This window comes from Chrysochloris asiatica, unplaced genomic scaffold (assembly GCF_000296735.1).
Source record: "Chrysochloris asiatica unplaced genomic scaffold, ChrAsi1.0 scaffold00012, whole genome shotgun sequence".
Taxonomy (NCBI): Eukaryota; Metazoa; Chordata; class Mammalia; order Afrosoricida; family Chrysochloridae; genus Chrysochloris; species Chrysochloris asiatica.
The window spans coordinates 10,438,018-10,455,712 of NW_006408530.1; the positions used below are offsets into that span (position 1 = coordinate 10,438,018).

Sequence of the window (17,695 nt, forward strand, 5' to 3'; positions counted from 1 at the left end):
TCAAAGAGATGGAAAAAACCATTACAAACTTTATATGGAAAGGAAAGAGACCCAGGATAAGCAAAGCACTGCTTAAGAAGAAGAATAAGGTTGGAAACCTCTCACTCCCCGACTTCAAAATTTATTATACGGCCACAGTGGACAAAATAGCTTGGTACAGGTACAATGAAAGATAGATTAATCAATAGAACAGAATCGAGAATCCAGAAATTAACCCATCCACATACAGTCAACTGATTTTTGACAAAGTATCTAAATAACATCGCATGGGGAGGGGATAGTCTCTTCAACAGATGGTGTCCGCAGAACTGAAAAGTGATATACAAAAGATTGAAACAAGATCTTTACCTCCTGCCCTATACAAAAACCAACTCAGCATGGATTAAAGACCTAAATATGAATCTTAGAATTATGAAGGCCATCAGTGAAAAAATAGGGACTAATGTGAGGGCACTAATTCAGGGAATACAAACTATCAAACATTTTGAAAAGTACACAAACAAAAGTAGACAAAATAGATGAGTGGGACATACTAAAACTTAAAAGCTTATGTGCATCAAAAGACTAAAAAGGGTACCCACGGAATGGGAAAAAAATCATTTGATTTCTTGACTGCTGATTACATGAGTGTTTGTAGATCCACTCTAAATGAAGTCTCTGACAACTTCAATCCTTTCTCTATTTGTCATGATATTGAGTATTGGTGCAGTTGTGAAGATTCTCATTTTCTTTCCATTGAAGTGAAATCTGTACTGAAGACTGTAGTCTTTGATGCTTATCAGTAAGTATTTCAAGTCCTCTTCACTTCCAGCAAGCAAAGTTATATCATCTGCCTATCGCAGGTTGTTAATGAATCTTTCTCTAATCCTGATGCCATGTCCTTTTTCATGTAATCCAGTTTCTCAGATTATTTGCTCAGCATACAGATTGAATAAGTATGGTGAAAGGATACAACCCTGGCTCATTAACTAGGAAGCAATAAACATGCTATTAGGCCAACTAACTTGGGTTTTCCTTGGAACCCTGACCCTGAATCTCCAAATCTAGTAACCAGATTTTATGAAGTGTTTGTACATAAGCAGCCTCAGCACCTACTCTTTTTGTCATTGTAAATATGTGTATTACACTTCTTTTCTTAACTTATTATTGTGAATTGGCTAAAAGTTTTCAGAATGAATCGTTTTCCGTTGCATTCATAGACATTTTGTTTCATGTCATTGATTGCATTTCCCACAAGTAACATCACTCACTTATGCTTCTTCCTCACTGTGTTTCCTGCTTGTAGTCCTCTTCTTATCCTAACCCTTCTGAACTTTGCCCTTGAACAGATGCTGCCCTTATGATCTCAAATAGTTGATTTTTCTCAGGTGTCTGTATCTTCCTAGTGTTACAGTAGGTAGTCGTTAACAAATTTTGATATCTAGACATTTATTTGCTTGTTTGTGTCTCTTTATATAAATATATAATTTTGCTATTGCTGTTAAATGCTGTTGAGTTGGTTGTGACTCTTAGTGACCCAGTATAGGTTTTTACAAGGAGTGGCTGGTGGGTTGTACTGCCGACCTTGCTGTTAGCAGTTCAGTGCTTATCCTATAGCATCATACCAGGACTTACATAAGTAAGGTTATATAGTATTTGTCCTTTTGTGGTTGGCTTGTTGTTGTGAAGTACCATGGAGTCAGTTCCGACCCAAGTGATCCTGCACAGGGTTTCTGAGGCTGCAAATCTTTACAGGAGCAGAACGCCTCATTTTTCTCCTGCAGAACAGCTGGTAGTTTCAAGCTGCCGACCTTGGGGTTAGCAGCCCGATTCGTAACCACTGTGCTACCAGAGCTCCTAATTTCTCAGTGTAATTTCTATATGCTCCATCCATACTATAGCATGTATCAAGATTTCATTTCTTCTGCCACCTGAGTAGTAGTCCATTTAGTAGTCCATTAGCCATCAGAGAGTTGCAAACCAAAACTGCCATGAAGTATCATTTCACTTCCACTAGAAATGGAGTGCTTGTGTAACACTAACTACTAGACGGCTAACTGCAATGTTGGAAGTTCAAACCTACCAGCTGCTGCTTGGAAAACCTATACAGAGTTGGCACCATGAGTCAGAATCAACTCAACAGCACCATCTCCAACAACAGAATGACTAATATGCTCTGTAATTTTAATGTGAGCTAGAAGTGATTGCATGGTCAAGATAAAGACTTTCAACTGTTCCATGGCATTTGACCTCATGCTTACATTAGATGGGAAAAGTAGAATTTTAATAGCATTTTCTCCAAAGTTTAATATATTTCTGGGTGACAAGGACTTCATTCTTCATGGATCAACTATCAGCATTCGCAGAAGCAGCAGTCAAGAGATCAGACGATGTATTGCATTAGGCAAATCTGCTGCATAGGAACTTTTTTAAGTGTTGAAGAGCAAAGATGTCAGCTTGAGGACTAAGATGCACCTGACCCAAGCCATGGTATTTTCAATAGCCTCATATGGATGCGAAAGCTAGACATTGCATAAGGAAGATCGTAGAAGAATTGATGCCTTTGAATTGTGGTGTTGGAGGAGAATACTGAAAGTGCCATGGACTGCCAAAAGAACCAATAGATCTGTTTTGAAAGAAGTGCAGCCAGAGTGCTCCTTGGAGGCCAAGATGGCTAAACTTCGTCTCTAATACTTTGGATATATTGTCAGGAGTGAACAGTCGCTGGAGAAGGATGTCATGCTGGGTAAGATGGAGGGTCAGAGAAAAAGAGGAAGACCCCCAACGAGATGGATGGCCAGGTGGCATCATTGATGGCGTCAAGTGTGGCAGCAGTAGCGAGGTTGGCCCAGGATCGGACATTGTTTCGTTCTGCTGTGCATGGGGTCGCTATGAGTCGGTTCCGACTCAATGGCACCTGACAACAACAATAACAACAATTATAGCTATAGTCTCATGAACCATAAAGAACTGAGGCAAATCTTAATAAAATTAACTTTTTAAAAAATTAAATTGTACCACTTACCACCCTTCAAAATTGTTAGCAGTAACATTTAAGTTCATCTAACAACAGAATTATGTTAACCAAAATTGAATTTGTTTTATCCTTTTCAAAAATAATAGCTATTTAAAAAATAGTATCACTATAATTTAACTTATGGACTCCAGGTGTGACACTGTTAAGATCAGCACTGGACTGCAAGCCACAAGTTCAGCAGTTCAAACCCACCAGCTGTTCCATAGAAACCTTATACAGAGTCACTATGAGTTGGAACCAATTTCATGACACTTAACAGCATACAATATAGTTGAAGTTAAACACCCTTTTTTTTGAGTCCTTGTATATGCTGTTTTTGTTTTTTCAAACAATTGTTTCTTCTTATAATTTTCTTACTAGATTTTGAAGCTCTATTTCCAGAAGTGACCACCAGCAAGTTAATGATTTTGACTGTGACACAGAAGACTAAGAATGATATGACTGTTTGGAGTGAGGAAGTAGAAAATGAAAGAGAAATACTCTTAGAAAAGGTAATGGTTTAATTTATCACAATTTAGTTTTGTTGTGTTAAGTGCCATGGAGTCGGTTCTGACTCAGTAGTGACCCTGAATAGGGTTTCCAGCAAGCAGCTGGTGAGTTTGTACTGCTGGCCTTGTCACTGAAATCGACCTTTCAGTCCAGTGCTTTATCCCACAGCCTCACACCAGGACTTAGTTAAATATAAACAAACCACAATCTTCAAAAAGAATGAATACCTTTTCCAGCCTTTATTAATTCTTTTTTAAAGTATTCATTACTAAAGGACTTACCACATCTTTTTTGAGAATGAAAATACTACGGTTTGTTGTTTTAATATCTTTGAAAAACTTAGATTCTATCTAGTACTTTACTCAATTTATTTTTTACATTTGTATCTCCTTTAGGAAATTGGAAAAGTACAATTAAAAAAAGAAAGAAAACTTGACCTTTTTGTTGATTACCTTTCTGTTTTTAAAAATCATATCAGGTGAAAAGTGAATATTACCCCAACACCTTCTCTAAAAAGCAAATAACAATCTGCCGCCCAGTACCATATACTTAGTTTTTTTACTTGCCCTGTGCTTTGTTTTTGACCTATAAAGGTCTGTTTTTAAGCTTTCTATGGCCTTATTGCATATAGATCTATTCCATTTGTAAATTCTGCATTATGTGTATTACACGGATAGACCATATTTTAAACAGACATTTCCTTAGTGATTTACAAGGTGAAAGTCAAGCTTTTCCTATTACAGTCAGCACAGTGACGACAATCTTTGTGCATATATTTTAACATATACGCTAGTACCTATATATTTCTAATAAAGTTGTTAAAGGGCTGTTGTTGTTGTTGTTAAGTGCCGTCGAGTCGGTTCCGACCCATAGCGACCCTGTACAGGGTTTCCAAGGAGCAACTGGTGGATTTGACACCAACCTTGTAGTTAGCAGTCCAGTGTTTATCCTACAGTACCAAAGTACATTTTAACTCTTAAAAGATGGTGCCAGTTTGCCCACCCAAAAGATCATCTTAGTTAGTAGTTCTTACCATAGCTTTTCCTGGAGATTAGTGAAAATAGTAATTTATTTGGATCTGGATATTTAAATAATAAAATCTCATTATTTAAAACTGTTGTATAGTTCTTTCTATAAGAGTTTTATTGGGAGTTAATACTAGATTTCAATTTTTTATAAGATAGGATTGCATTACAGGTTAAGGATAACTTGGAAATTATAATTTAGTTGAAAATCCACTATACTGATTTCCATGTAAAATAATATTAGGAATGACATTTTTTTTTAGATTATGGTTCTCTTAATTTGCAAACTAAATATATATAGGGTGTTTCAAAATGGAATTTTTCACACAGTTTTTGAAGCCACTCAATTAAGAAGGAAGCTACACAGAAGCATAAGACAGTGTCTTTGCTTTTAAGTATTTCTGAACTTAGGCTTAACCAGGCAATAACCTAAAACATTTTATGTTTACATGTAAAGGTAAGTTGCAGTTATGTTGTATTCTAGGAAAGAAACAGATTTTTCTATTTTAGATTAGATATGTTAATGGTTGTTTTGGAAGTACACCTTGCTTACTGTCTATCTTTTATGGTTTAAATCTATTCTAATTTTTTCCACCAGATGTCAGTATTTGCTGTTACGAGCACAAATCTTGGTGAAAATACTCAAAACTGGTCAAATAGTCTTTCAAATGACTGTTTTGAAATTTCTTCAGTTAATATTTGTAAACATTTTATTGCATTGTTTTGCTCTCCTTGTAGAGTTTTTGTGAATGGCAGGTCAGTTCATTAAATTGAAAACATATTCTAGTAATCATTTTCTAGACTATAATAAGTAGTTTTCTTATTATATTTAAGAATAAAAAGAATTAACATCAATAAAATATAAAGTGTGGAAATAACCTAAAGAATATGATATTATTTTGGAGTTTACTGTTAGCTTAAAGGAGCTCTGGTAGCCTAATGATTGTGAATTGGGCTGCAAACCGCAAGGTCGGCAGTAAAAAACTACCAGCAGTTCTGCGGGAGAAAGATAAGGCGTTCTGCTCCAGTAAAGATTTACAGCTTCAGAAACCCTGTGCAGGATCACTGTGAGTCAGATCCACTCCACGGTACTTAACAACAACAACAACAACATTAGCTTATAAGAAGACAACTGGAGAGAATGACTTAGCTTAGCTTGTATACTTCTATCGCAGGATACACAAAATTTTTTTGAAAGGACCATACAGTAAATATTCTAGGCTTTCTAGATCATAGGGCCACTATGTCAACTATTCAACACGGTGATTGTACATGGGTGAGTCAAAAATTATCCGCACTCTTTGGTTGTTAAATTTATTATAATCAACTTTTAGAAAAGACAAAGACATAATGTCCTTTGTGTTTCAATAAACTTCATTCATCTGTCAATACATGCTTTTGTATTCCCTTATTAAAAAATGTTTTACGTTGAGCTGCGAGCCATGAGTGCCACCGTCTTCACTTCATCAGAGAGAGGTGAATCTTAGTCTTCGAAGGGCTACTTTCAAGGGACCAAACAGATGAAAGTCTGGTTGAACAAGATCAGGACTCTAGGAAAGATGCTTTAACACCTCAAAAAGAAGTGTTTGCAGTGTGGGCAGTAGTGTGTGCAGAGGATGTGCAATGTCATGCAAGACCACAACATTCTTGGATCCCAGTCCTCTGTGTTTAATCTGTAGTTTAGGCTTTAGCTTTTCAGTGAGCACTGTTGATTGTGGAACCTTTTTCCTGACCGTGTTCCTTCCAATACTGGCCCTTGGGAATCCCAGAAAACTGTAAGCATCAGTCTTCTAGCTGATGATTGACTTTTGAACTTTTTCTTGATGGGTGGTTGAGGATTGTACCATTCCATACTTTGCGTTTACTCTCAGGTTTGTAGTGATGAATCCTTGTCTTGTCATCAGTAATAATTTTTTTTAAAGAAACATTTGCCTTCCTTTAAGTATTGGTCCAAATTTTGTTTGTAGATGTACAAATGCTTCTGTTTATTCTCTTCCATGAGTTGTTTGGTACCTATCTCACACACACTTTTTTTGAAACCCAAGTTTGTCATGGATTATTTCATAAACAGAGCCATGACTGATTTGCAAATTATTTGCCATATAATCCACTGTCACTCCTCTATTCAACAGAATCATTTCATGTACATAATCATTGTCATTGGCTGTGGATATGGGCAGGTGTTTTAATATAATTGGAGTGTGGATCATTTTTGGCTCATCCTCATAGTATGAAGGAAACCATAGGCAATATGCACATGAATAGTCATGGCTGTTTTCCAATAAATCTTTCCAATTTTCAAAACAAGCAGCAGGCCAGATTTGGCTCTCAGGGTATATGTAGCTTCTTGACCCCTGATTTAGGATATAGTTGGTATGCCTAGGCTTGATTTTTGAGTGCACTCAACTGAACACCAGAAATCTTCATTGATGTCTTTTCACTTTGGTCCAGAAATCTGAAGTTTCCCAGAATTGCATACCCCTTAGTATTACCATTCACCTCTCCGTCCCAGTAGGCAGTCTCTGCTAGGCCTCAGGAAATCTGAATTTGTACATATACAGCCCATCCCTGGCTAAAGAACCGGGGTGACTTTCTGTGCACACACCTGAGGAGCCTCATTTGTGCATCTCCCTCTTCTCTGGCGTCCTGTCACACAAATCTCCATACTTCACCACACTAGAACTCTGCTTTCTACTTCCTCAGCTCAGTGATTCCACCACTTTCCTTGGACTCCACTTCTTTGCTCCTTAATAAGAAAATGTCCCAAGCAGAAAAGTGGAACAAATAAAGGGATCAGCTCATTTGTTTTCCTTCTCTCAAGGATTCCACTTCTTAACTCCAACTATTGTTCAGGTTTAAAAACAGTTACTGCATATATTTTGTTCCGTTTTTAAATTTTCACTAAGGTGACAAGTTCAACACCTATTACTCTATTAATGGCTGGAAGTTCAACTGCATCTTGTTTTTAAACATTTATAGTCTATAGTTTTTTTTTAAACATTGTAATGTGGTCTTAATATATGTTACTATCTTTTCAGGACTTAGACATTTGCTAAAGCTAATAAAGGAGCCCCTGAGTGGCACAAACAGTCACTAGGCTACTAGCTGAAAGGTTGGTAGTTTGAACCTACCCTAGGTGTCTGAGAAGACAGCATGTTGTTGTTGTTGATAGGTGCCATTGAGTTGGTTCCGACTCACATATAATCCTATACACAACAGAACAAAACACTTCCCAGTCCTGCTCCAACCTCACAATCATTTCATTACTACGCCATAGACAACCTTAAAGGAGCACTTCTACTCTGCACACATAGAGTCACTATGAGTCAGATTCGACACAGTAGCAACTTACAGCAAGTAAAGACTGCATAGCGATATTAAATGGTGGTGGTGTGCCACAGTGTTAGTTCCAACTTACAGCAACCTTACATAGGCTTTCCAAGGCTGTAAATTTTTATGGGAGCAGAAAGCCACATCTTTCTCCCACAGAATAGCTGGTAGCTTCAAACTACTGACCTTGAGGTTAGTAGCCCAACTTGTAATCACTACGCTACCAGAGCTCCTTTAAATGATGGTCAGACCAGGATTTTGAATAGGTAATATATGCTCATAGTATATAGTGAATATACACTATACAAAACCTATAGAGGGATATGAAGTGAAAAGTAAGTATCCTGTCTATCCATGTCATCACTGGCACCAGATTCTTGTATTATCTGTATGGGATTTTTTGGATGTATTTTTTTATTGTGAAGCATGTAAGTGGATAGATAAATTCGAAGGACATAAAAATAAATGTATATTTTTTAAGTAATTTCATCCAAACTCATGAATGGTTTATATCTATTCATTATTGAATATTTTATTTTCCCTTTCTTACCTTATTCCAGTATTTCCATAATGATACACAGCAACTATAGTTTGTAATTCATGATATATTCAGGAGTTAATAGCCCAGAACTACTTGTTAATAGTTCATAAAGTGGGAAAAATTTATAAGAAATAATACGAAATTTAGACTTTTTGAAGGAAATAAAAGTAATGTGAACCATTAATGTTTTGGAATGATGAAAATAATCTTAGGATTTAACTATAATATGTCATTACTTGGAGTTTTTAATTCTATTGAATTCTCTGAAGCAAAAGATATTAAAAGCTTATTTAAAAATTAAACTAACTCTGTAATGCTCTACTGAGCATATTACTTGTGTTTTTGCTTTTTTTTTTTCCAGTTCATCAGTGGTGCTAAGGAAATTTGTTATGCTCTTCGAACTGAAGGCTTTTGGGCTGACTTTATTGACCCATCATCTGGTTTGGCAGTGAGTAATTAAGTATATTTTGAAAAAAAATAAACTATTATGGTCACATTTTAAATTCTGGCAATAGCTTTCATTTAAAAATAGAAACAAAATCATTTTTATACTCTTTGACTCTTACAGTAGAAATTAACATTGTGAAATATGAGTATTCTGGAACACTTGATTGTTGTGCTCATGAGGAATCCGTACCTGGACCAAGAAGCAGTTGATTGAACAAAACTTGAGAACACTGAATGGTTTAAAATTAAGAAAGATGTGCAACAAGGTTGTATTCTTTCACCATACTTATTCAACCTGTATGCTGAGCAAATAATCTTGAGAACCTGGGTTATATGAAGAAAAACGTGGCATCAGGATTGGAGGAAGATTCATTAACCTGCAACATGCAGATGATACAGCTTTGGTTGCTGAAAGTGAAGAAGACTTAAAACACTTACTGATGAAGATAAAGAGCACAGCCTTCAGTATGGATTACATTTCAATGTCAAGAAAACAAAAATCCTCACCACTGGAACAATAAACAACATTCTTATCAACGTAGAAAAGAGTGAAGTTGTCAAGAACTTCATTCTTCTTGGAGGATCAACTGTGAACACTCACAGAACCAGCAGTCAAGAAATCAAACAATGTATTGCATGAGGCAAATCTGCTGCACAAGACCTATTTAAAGGATTGAAGAGCAAAGATGTCAGCTTGAGGACTAAGGTGCGCCTGACCCAAGCCATGGTATTTTTAATAAGTGCATATGCATGTGAAAGCTGGATGATATTTTTAATAACTGCATATGCATGTGAAAGTGAATAAGGAAGACCACAGAAGAATTGATGCTTTTGCGTTACGGTGTTGGAGGAGAATATTGAAAGTGCTGTGGGCTGTCAGAAGAACCAATAGATCCATTTTGGAAGAAGTACAGCCAGAGTGCTCTTAGGAGGCCAAGATGGCCAAACTTTGTCTCTCATACTTCGGATATATTGTCAGGAGGGACCATTCGCTAGAGAAGGATATCATGTTTGGTAAGGTGGAGGGTTGGAGAAAAAGAGGAAGATGACCCCCAACGAGATGGATTGGCCAAGTGGCAGCATTGATGGACTCAAGCATGGCAACAGTAGTGAGGTTGTCCCAAGATTGAGCAGTGTTTCGTTCTGCTGTGCATAAGGTCGCTTTGAGTCGGTACCTACTCGATGGTGCCTAACAATTCTTGTCAAAGGAGTTCTGGTAGTGTAATGCTTAAGAATTGGCCTGTTAACCTCAAGGTCAACAGTTCGAAACTACCAGCTGTTCCATGGGAGGAAGAGGAAGCTTTCTGTTCCCATAAAGATTCACAGCCTCGGAAACCCTGTACAGGGTTGCTATGAGTCAGAACCGATTCCACGGCACATAACAGCAACAACAACAGTTGTTGTCAAAGCCAAACACAATATTGTATAGAAATAGAAATGAGAAGCTTTTGCTCTGGGATTTAGTTTTCTAGTCTTGAAAATAATGAAGGTGAACCATAGTTGATGGTCTGAGTCAGTTCTCTGCCACTGAGTCAATTCTGACTCATAGCAACCTCATAGGACAAGAGTAGAACTCCATAGGGTTTCTGAAGCTGTAAATCTTTACCAAGGCAGACTTCCTCATCTTTTTCCTGCAGAGTGGTTGGTGCATTCAAATTCCTGACATTTTGATTAGCAGCTCAATGTTTAACCCACTGCACCACCAGGGTTTCTTCAAATGGTTTTAAGTAATGTGAAATTTGCTCATCGTTTCACATTTCCAGAATGCTCAGTTATTTAGATGAGGGAGGTGAAATGTTCCACATGACTCTCTTTGTTGCTGTAGTTATTTGATTTTTTAACTGTGTGTAATACTTAATATTGTTACAGTATCTTTCTTGCGAATGAAAATGTGACTTCATTTTTTGTTTCCTTCAGTTTTTTGGACCGTATACAAACAACACTCTTTTTGAAACTGATGAACGCTATCGACATTTAGGATTCTCTGTGGATGATCTTGGCTGCTGTAAAGTGATTCGTCATAGTCTCTGGGGTACCCATGTGTTTGTAGGTAGTATCTTCACTAATGCGACCCCAGACAGCCATATTATGAAGAAATTAAGTGGAAATTAGCAGTATTGTCAGTGTATTTGCTGTGCTCTGTTTGTACATAAAATTTGGATTACTCTGTAAACACCATCAAAAACTTTCATTTTTAAAATAGACTTTTTACTAGGTATTTATTTCAACATTTATGAATTTACACTGTTGTCAAACAACTTGTGATTTTTAAATCTTAGCTATTCGTTGTTCATATTTATCATTGAAAACACCTCTACCTTATATATAATGTGGTAATTAGCATGTAATCAGAGTATGATCTCATGTTCTTATTTCTCCCCCTTATTGGGAAAACTGTTTTAATTATTTTTCTCCAAAAATAAATCACAGATTTAGTTGATGTAATATGTGCATTTTTTTGTTGCAGTACTTTAAAAATATAGTTCTAAAAGATTCCTAAGTAACTACAATATTCATATTTTTAAAGTGTCTTTTTTAATAAATATAGTTGAGGGTTCTAGATGTAGGTTTTATCTTTTTGAAATGTCTTTATTATCTACTAAGTGTTCTGGTACTAACTAGTCTGAAGTGATATATGTACATGAAAAGAAGAATAAGGGTAATACTAATCTTTAAGTATAAAAGCTTAAGAATAAGCTCATCCTTATGTATTGACTCTCATTTTCTGACATTGCACATTTACACTGCTAGTGAAATATCTACTATCCAACATTTTGCACATTAGCAAGGTGTCAAATATGGCAGCAACAGCTATGGGGCATCTCTTCCCTCTAGGAGAGTCTGTGGGTTACTCCCAGGAAGTGGGGCATGTGCTTCCCCTTCTTCTTGTCGGTGAAGGTGCCACATCCAGCTGCCATGCAGAACTAGCTGCTTCTGTGGCGGGCAACACCAAGCCAGCAGACACCTGTTCTGGGTTCCCAGCTCTAATGTGGCCTGAGACCTTATAGTTCAAAATAGATTTTATGGAACAAGGCAGAGGAGGAGGGCAGAAAGGAAGGGGCGTCAGAGTGTGTTTGGAAGAAATGTGTATGAGTTTAATGACATACCAAAGTGAGCCAAACTGGGTTTTAAGCCTCCACCCCAGTGGGTCTAGACGCCCAGCCAGATTCCCAGTGCCCTCGCAGGAATACCCAAGCCTTGGTGGGTAGATTGCCAGCTACAGAAGAGCTGACCCAGCACAAAAGAAAGGTTGAAGTGGTGAAGACTTGGGCCTTCTAATCACACAGCCCAGCTTTATTCAGCTTTGTCTCTTCCTGACCTGCTTCTTTGAAGAGGAATAAATAGTCTATAACTGACCTCATCGCAGTGACGTACAAATAACATAGCAGTATATCTTAGCTGTTGTTGTTTCTCTGATCAGATTTTCTAAATAAAATTTGTAAATTGGAAAAATGGTAGGTCTGAAAATAGAAAAACTAAGAAATCCTCCTTATTCACATATTGTCTATTGTCTGAATTTTTCTACTCTGACAGATTTCTGCCTTAAGTGAGTCTGGCTTTCAAAGATTTTACTGTATTAAAAAAAACAGTTTCTGATGAACTGCTAGATTGAAAGAGATAAATACTATTTTTCAGACAAAATTAGGCCTTAGCTGCTTAATCATGTTTCTCCAATTTTAAGAATACATTGAAAACTGCAATATTTTTGTGCATTTGTAATATTTTGTGCATTTGTGACAGCGCTGGTTTTTACAACAATATAAACTTTAAAAGAATCATCTTCCATTTGGAAGGTTATTTCCAATAAAACTGGTGGCAAATTTCAGGAGTACAACTGATTTCTACCAAATTAATTAATTGAAGTTGCTTTTTTCTGTATTTTTAAAATTAAATACGTTTTTTAAAAAAACATGGAGACTAAATTTAGTTCACAAGTTGATTTAAAATTCTGATTAGTTAGCATGTAACTTAACAAGTTGCTTGTGGTGCTGCTATAGTATAAGCATTGAGCTGTTAAATGCAAAGTCAACAGTTCAAGTCCAGCAGCTGCTCTATGAGAGAAAGATGAAGCTGTCTGCTCCTATTAAGATTTACAGTCTCAGAAACCCTACATAGCAGTTCTATTCTTCCTACAGGGTCTCTATGAATCGGAATGAACCCAATGACAAGAGTCCCTGGGTGATGTAAACTGTTAACATGCTCACTATTCACTAGAAACCTCGGAAACCCCATACAGGGTCACTATGACTTAGATCTAACTCAAAGACACAAACAACCATAAAATATGTACACATGTGTATGTCTGTGTAGAAAATGCATATATCATAAGTGCTCAGTAAATTTTCTTGTATGTAGCCAGAACTCAAGATCAAGACACAGAACATTACTGGCATTCTGAACACTGTTTACGCTCCCTCCTAGGTAATGCTTCTTGCACCTCCCTTACCCCTAAGGCTGACCACTGTCCTGATTTCCTATAGCATAAATTGGCTTTGCCAATCTTGATGCTATAGATGTAGCAAACATGGCATGTTCACTTTTGTGTCTGGCTTCTTTCAACACTGTGACATTAACTAGTGGCACTGTGGGTTATGGTGTACTGGACTGCAAAGGCATTTGAACTGCAGTGTCAGCAGTTCAAGTTCACCAGCTGCTCCTTGGAAATGATACAGAGTCGCTATGCTTCGGAACCAACTTGATGGCCCTTAACAACAACAACATAATTATAGATCATCTATTTGCATAGTATTTGCCTTCTCATTTGATCCTCAGGAACAGTTTTACCTCAGGAAATGAGGCAATATCTGGAGACATTCTGATTGTCACACCTGTGGGGTGCTACTGGCATCTTAATAAGTTGACACCAGTGATGCTGCTAAACATCCTTCAATCAACAGGACAACTTCTCAAAACAATTATTTGGTCCACTACCTTGCATCACTTGCATGTATATTGCTTATTCAGACATTTCCTACGTTTGACTCAGCCATATTCCCTTGGAAATTCTATGGGGTTTTTTTAAGTTTTTATTGTGAATTGAGGGATAGTTTACCTAGAAGAACATAGGTTTTACACTCGTTTCATTGCAATAATCACAATCTCTGTGCATCATTATTCAATGGTGATTGCTTCTATTCTGTTTTTTGTTGTTAGATGTACACAAAAACAGGAATATATAATCATTTAAACAATCAAAGGGCACATTCTGCAAGACTGCCTCCTGGCTGCAAGCACACAGCCTTTCTCTTTCCTTGAGTCTAGCTAGAGTCCTTAGATGCTCTGTTGCTCCATGTCTTCATCTCAGCCTCCATCTCTGGTGTCGCAGCTCCTCTGGATAGGGTCCCATTTTCCACTCGTGCTCTTTTCCCTTGATGGCCTTAGGGTCCTCTCTTCCTGGACTGTAAAATTAACTACTCCCCCCCTTTTTTTGTTACAGAACTTCTACCTTTACAGTTGTGACAGTCACACTTAGCCATGATAACAATTACTATTGAATCACAAGAATATCTCCATCTCTTCACCAGATCCATCTAGACAAGATGAAAACCACTTAGTGGGGATTCTGCCTTCCCTGCACACTCTGAAACTACCTCTTGAAAACTTACAAGGCAGCTAGTTAGTCCCTTTATGTTTTTGTAAAGTGCTGTCAAGTTGATTTGACCCATAGTGACCCTGTAAGGGTTTCCAAGGAGCAGCTGGCGAGCTTGAACCACCAACCTTGCAGTTCAAACGGCTTTGCAGTCTGATGCATTAACCCACAGCGCCACACCAGGACTCTAGTACCTTTTATAGCCTCTCCCATTTTAGGTAGCCAATGTCTAAGTTGCCCATCCCTATCAACCATGTGTACAGTGGGGATAGGATTGATAGTTCATTTTTTTAAACAATTCTGAAGCATCTCTTCAAAGTGAAGAGGGTTCTTGTTTCCTATATGGAGACTATGTGCTGTGTGTGTAGGGTGGAGAGTACTTGTGTGGAGCTTAATAATCTTGCTTTCTAACAGGATTTCTAGGAATAAATAGTCTGATGAGCAATGATAAAATAAGAGTTGAACCACTAAAAATGGATGATGGAGCTTTCACTGAAGGAAAAAAAAAACAAAAAACTTTGCAGTGAAATTTATATTTTGAAAAGAACTTAGAAATGTTTCCATAGAAGGTAAGTGCCAGAGGGATCCTTAAGACCATCCTACCCGCATCTTTTAGAGCAGAGCAAAAAAGGGAGAGACGTGTGTAGTTCAGTCAGAGTTCTCCAGAAGAGCTTAGAGCATTTGATTTTCAGTCATGATACTGAACGCTATAATCTAAGTCATATTACTACTATAGAAAGCAATATGTTGTTAATGCCATCAAGTCGATTCCAACTCATAGTGACCTTGTATAGGCTTTCTGAAGAGTGGCTGGTGGATTTGAACCGCTGATTTTTTATTTCAAAATGACCTTGGGGTCCAGTGCTTATCCTACAATGCTACACTGGGATTATAGTTATACTGTATTGGCACAGTGGTAGACAAATTAGTGAACAGATACAGAGTCCAGAAACTATTAGCATATAAATGGCCTTTGATGTATGATAAAAGCAACATTGAAGTGCATTGACAAAAGGATCTTTTTAATATATAGTATTATGTAAATTACATGTCACAGGGAAAAATGTATTGTTACACTTAAACTGCACATAAAAATAAATTCTAAATGGATTACAAATCCTTAATATGAAAGGTGAAGCAATGCATTTAAGAGTAAAAACATGTTCAGGACCTTAGAGTAGACAAAGAATTTTTAAATAAAGGTCACAACACTATATATAAAGGGGAAACAAAAAATGGGTTATATTAAAATGAGCTTTTAGTTTATCAAAAGATATCAGCAAGTGAAAAGGCCACTAACAGTTGAAGATATTTGCACTATACAGACCCCATGTAGAACTCATTTCTTTTTTAAAAAATGGACCAAGCAGAAAGGAAGATAACATTTGGCCAATAAATTAAAAAAAAAAAAAAAAATGTACTTTGTTAGTCACTGAGAATACAAATTAAACTGATGATAAAAGGTCCCCACCTGTTTTATTTGCAAATTGAAGTGCTAGTTTTTTGTTTTATTTTATTAAGAAGAATCCTCTTTTTCCCAAGTATCATGAATAAAGACCTACCAAAAAGTCTGGGTTTTACGTTACTGGGAGAATGTTTCAGTATAGTGTGACATGTTCAATAGTGTTGTGAAATAGATGTGATTAATTTGATGATGTTTCAGAAGAGAATCCAGATTTCATGGGTTCAAATCAGAACTTTTGTGTCCACTTTAATCTGAAACCTTTTTGTAGTGAGATCTCAAGTTCGTTTCAGATTAGTTCAACCTATTTTTACAATTGCAGCATTATTTAATTAGAATCTGTATACTTAAGAAATATACAGCCTGTTTCCCAAATATTGCACAGCATTTATTTATACTAAAAAATGTGTTACTTACCTAAATTTCTCTGAATGTCTCTAATTTTATTTGTTAATCTGGTGACCTGAATAAAAACATTGCCTTCAAACAGTGGTGGTGGTGGTGATTGTGTGTGTTCAAATCAATTCTGACCTATACCAACCATGATGAGGCTTCCAAGGCTGTAAACCTATACCAGAGCATAAAGCCTCATCTGTCTCCCATGGTGCAACTGGAATATTCAAACCGCAGATTTGGTGGTTATCAGCCTAATTCGTAACCTGTTATTTTAAACGATATGATTGTTGTTATTGGTAAGTGCCATGGAGTCGGTTCTGACCCATAACGACCCTGTGTAAGGTTTCTGAGGAGGGGCTGGTGGGTTTAAACCGCCAACCGTGTGGTTCAACCTGACCTTAGGGTCCAGCATTTTATCCTACAGCAGAGGGATTTTAATCAAGTATCAAACTAAAAAAAATTTTTAATGCAATTACCTGTTTAAGTTGAAAAGATGCAAGCTGTGAGCACCCTGGAAAATCAATGCATTTAAGGTTAAGCAATGTCTCTCAATCAGCACCTTTTCATTTCAGAGTTTTGCCTTTGTTTATTGTTACTAATCATTACTGCTCGTTTAGTTCTTCCGTTTCGTTTAAAATGGTGACTTAGATCCTCAATGATGGTGTCAACAATATTGGTTTTTAGACTAATTTTATTCCCCACATTCCTATTTTATTACAGAGGGACGTGAGATCCATTAGTCATAACGTTTTCAGAAAATGTGACTTCATTTAGTCTTGTGTAAAATGACTTTAAATAGTACTAACTCCATCTCTGTCACACAGTTTTAATTGTAAATTACAGAATGTGTGAAATCGCAACTAAGTTAAATCACTAGACTGCAAGACTTAGTTCGGGGACTTGAGTAACCATGTTGGGGAAAAGAAAGGGAAATTGAGGTTATTGCCACGTAGCTAAGCTCTAATAATAAGATCTGTCCTATGTTAAACCTGGATGAGTTAAAATAGCTTCTGAGAGTCAAGGAGTCACTCAAACAAAATAAATTAACTCTTTGGGGACACTGGGGTAGTGACCTGGAAACAGCAATTCATTTCAAATGGATGAAGACTTGGATTTTAGTGTTCTAGATTTATAATTTCATTAGAGTCAAATATAGACCAACACACAATGTAGTTTATAAAAATAAGTCCAAAGCTCTATCTTGATCCAAGTCATTATATGTCTCGATGGCAAAAATCAAATTATAGCATTGGAAAAAACTATGCAAGTTGGTAAAAGAACTTACCAATATTGATAGAACAAATAATAGCTGGAAACAAAGTTTTATGAGCTTTCTGAAAGTACTATTTAAAACCCACCACTCGTCTGTCAGTTTGTTGTACTGTGGTGGCTTGCCTTT

General features: G+C 36.8%; 1 protein-coding gene across 1 annotated transcript in view; it reads left to right on the forward strand.

The window, feature by feature from the left end:
* LOC102842663 (methylmalonic aciduria and homocystinuria type D homolog, mitochondrial-like) overlaps positions 1 to 11,286 on the forward strand; it is a 30,460-nt gene extending 19,174 nt beyond the window's left edge. Inside the window, exons 5-7 of the mRNA XM_006834550.1 lie at positions 3,377 to 3,507; positions 8,763 to 8,849; positions 10,766 to 11,286. Coding sequence (XP_006834613.1) covers positions 3,377 to 3,507; positions 8,763 to 8,849; positions 10,766 to 10,960 — 413 coding nt within the window. The 3' untranslated portion in view covers positions 10,961 to 11,286. The remainder of the gene's footprint in view (positions 1 to 3,376; positions 3,508 to 8,762; positions 8,850 to 10,765) is intronic.
* Positions 11,287 to 17,695: the final 6,409 nt, after the last annotated feature.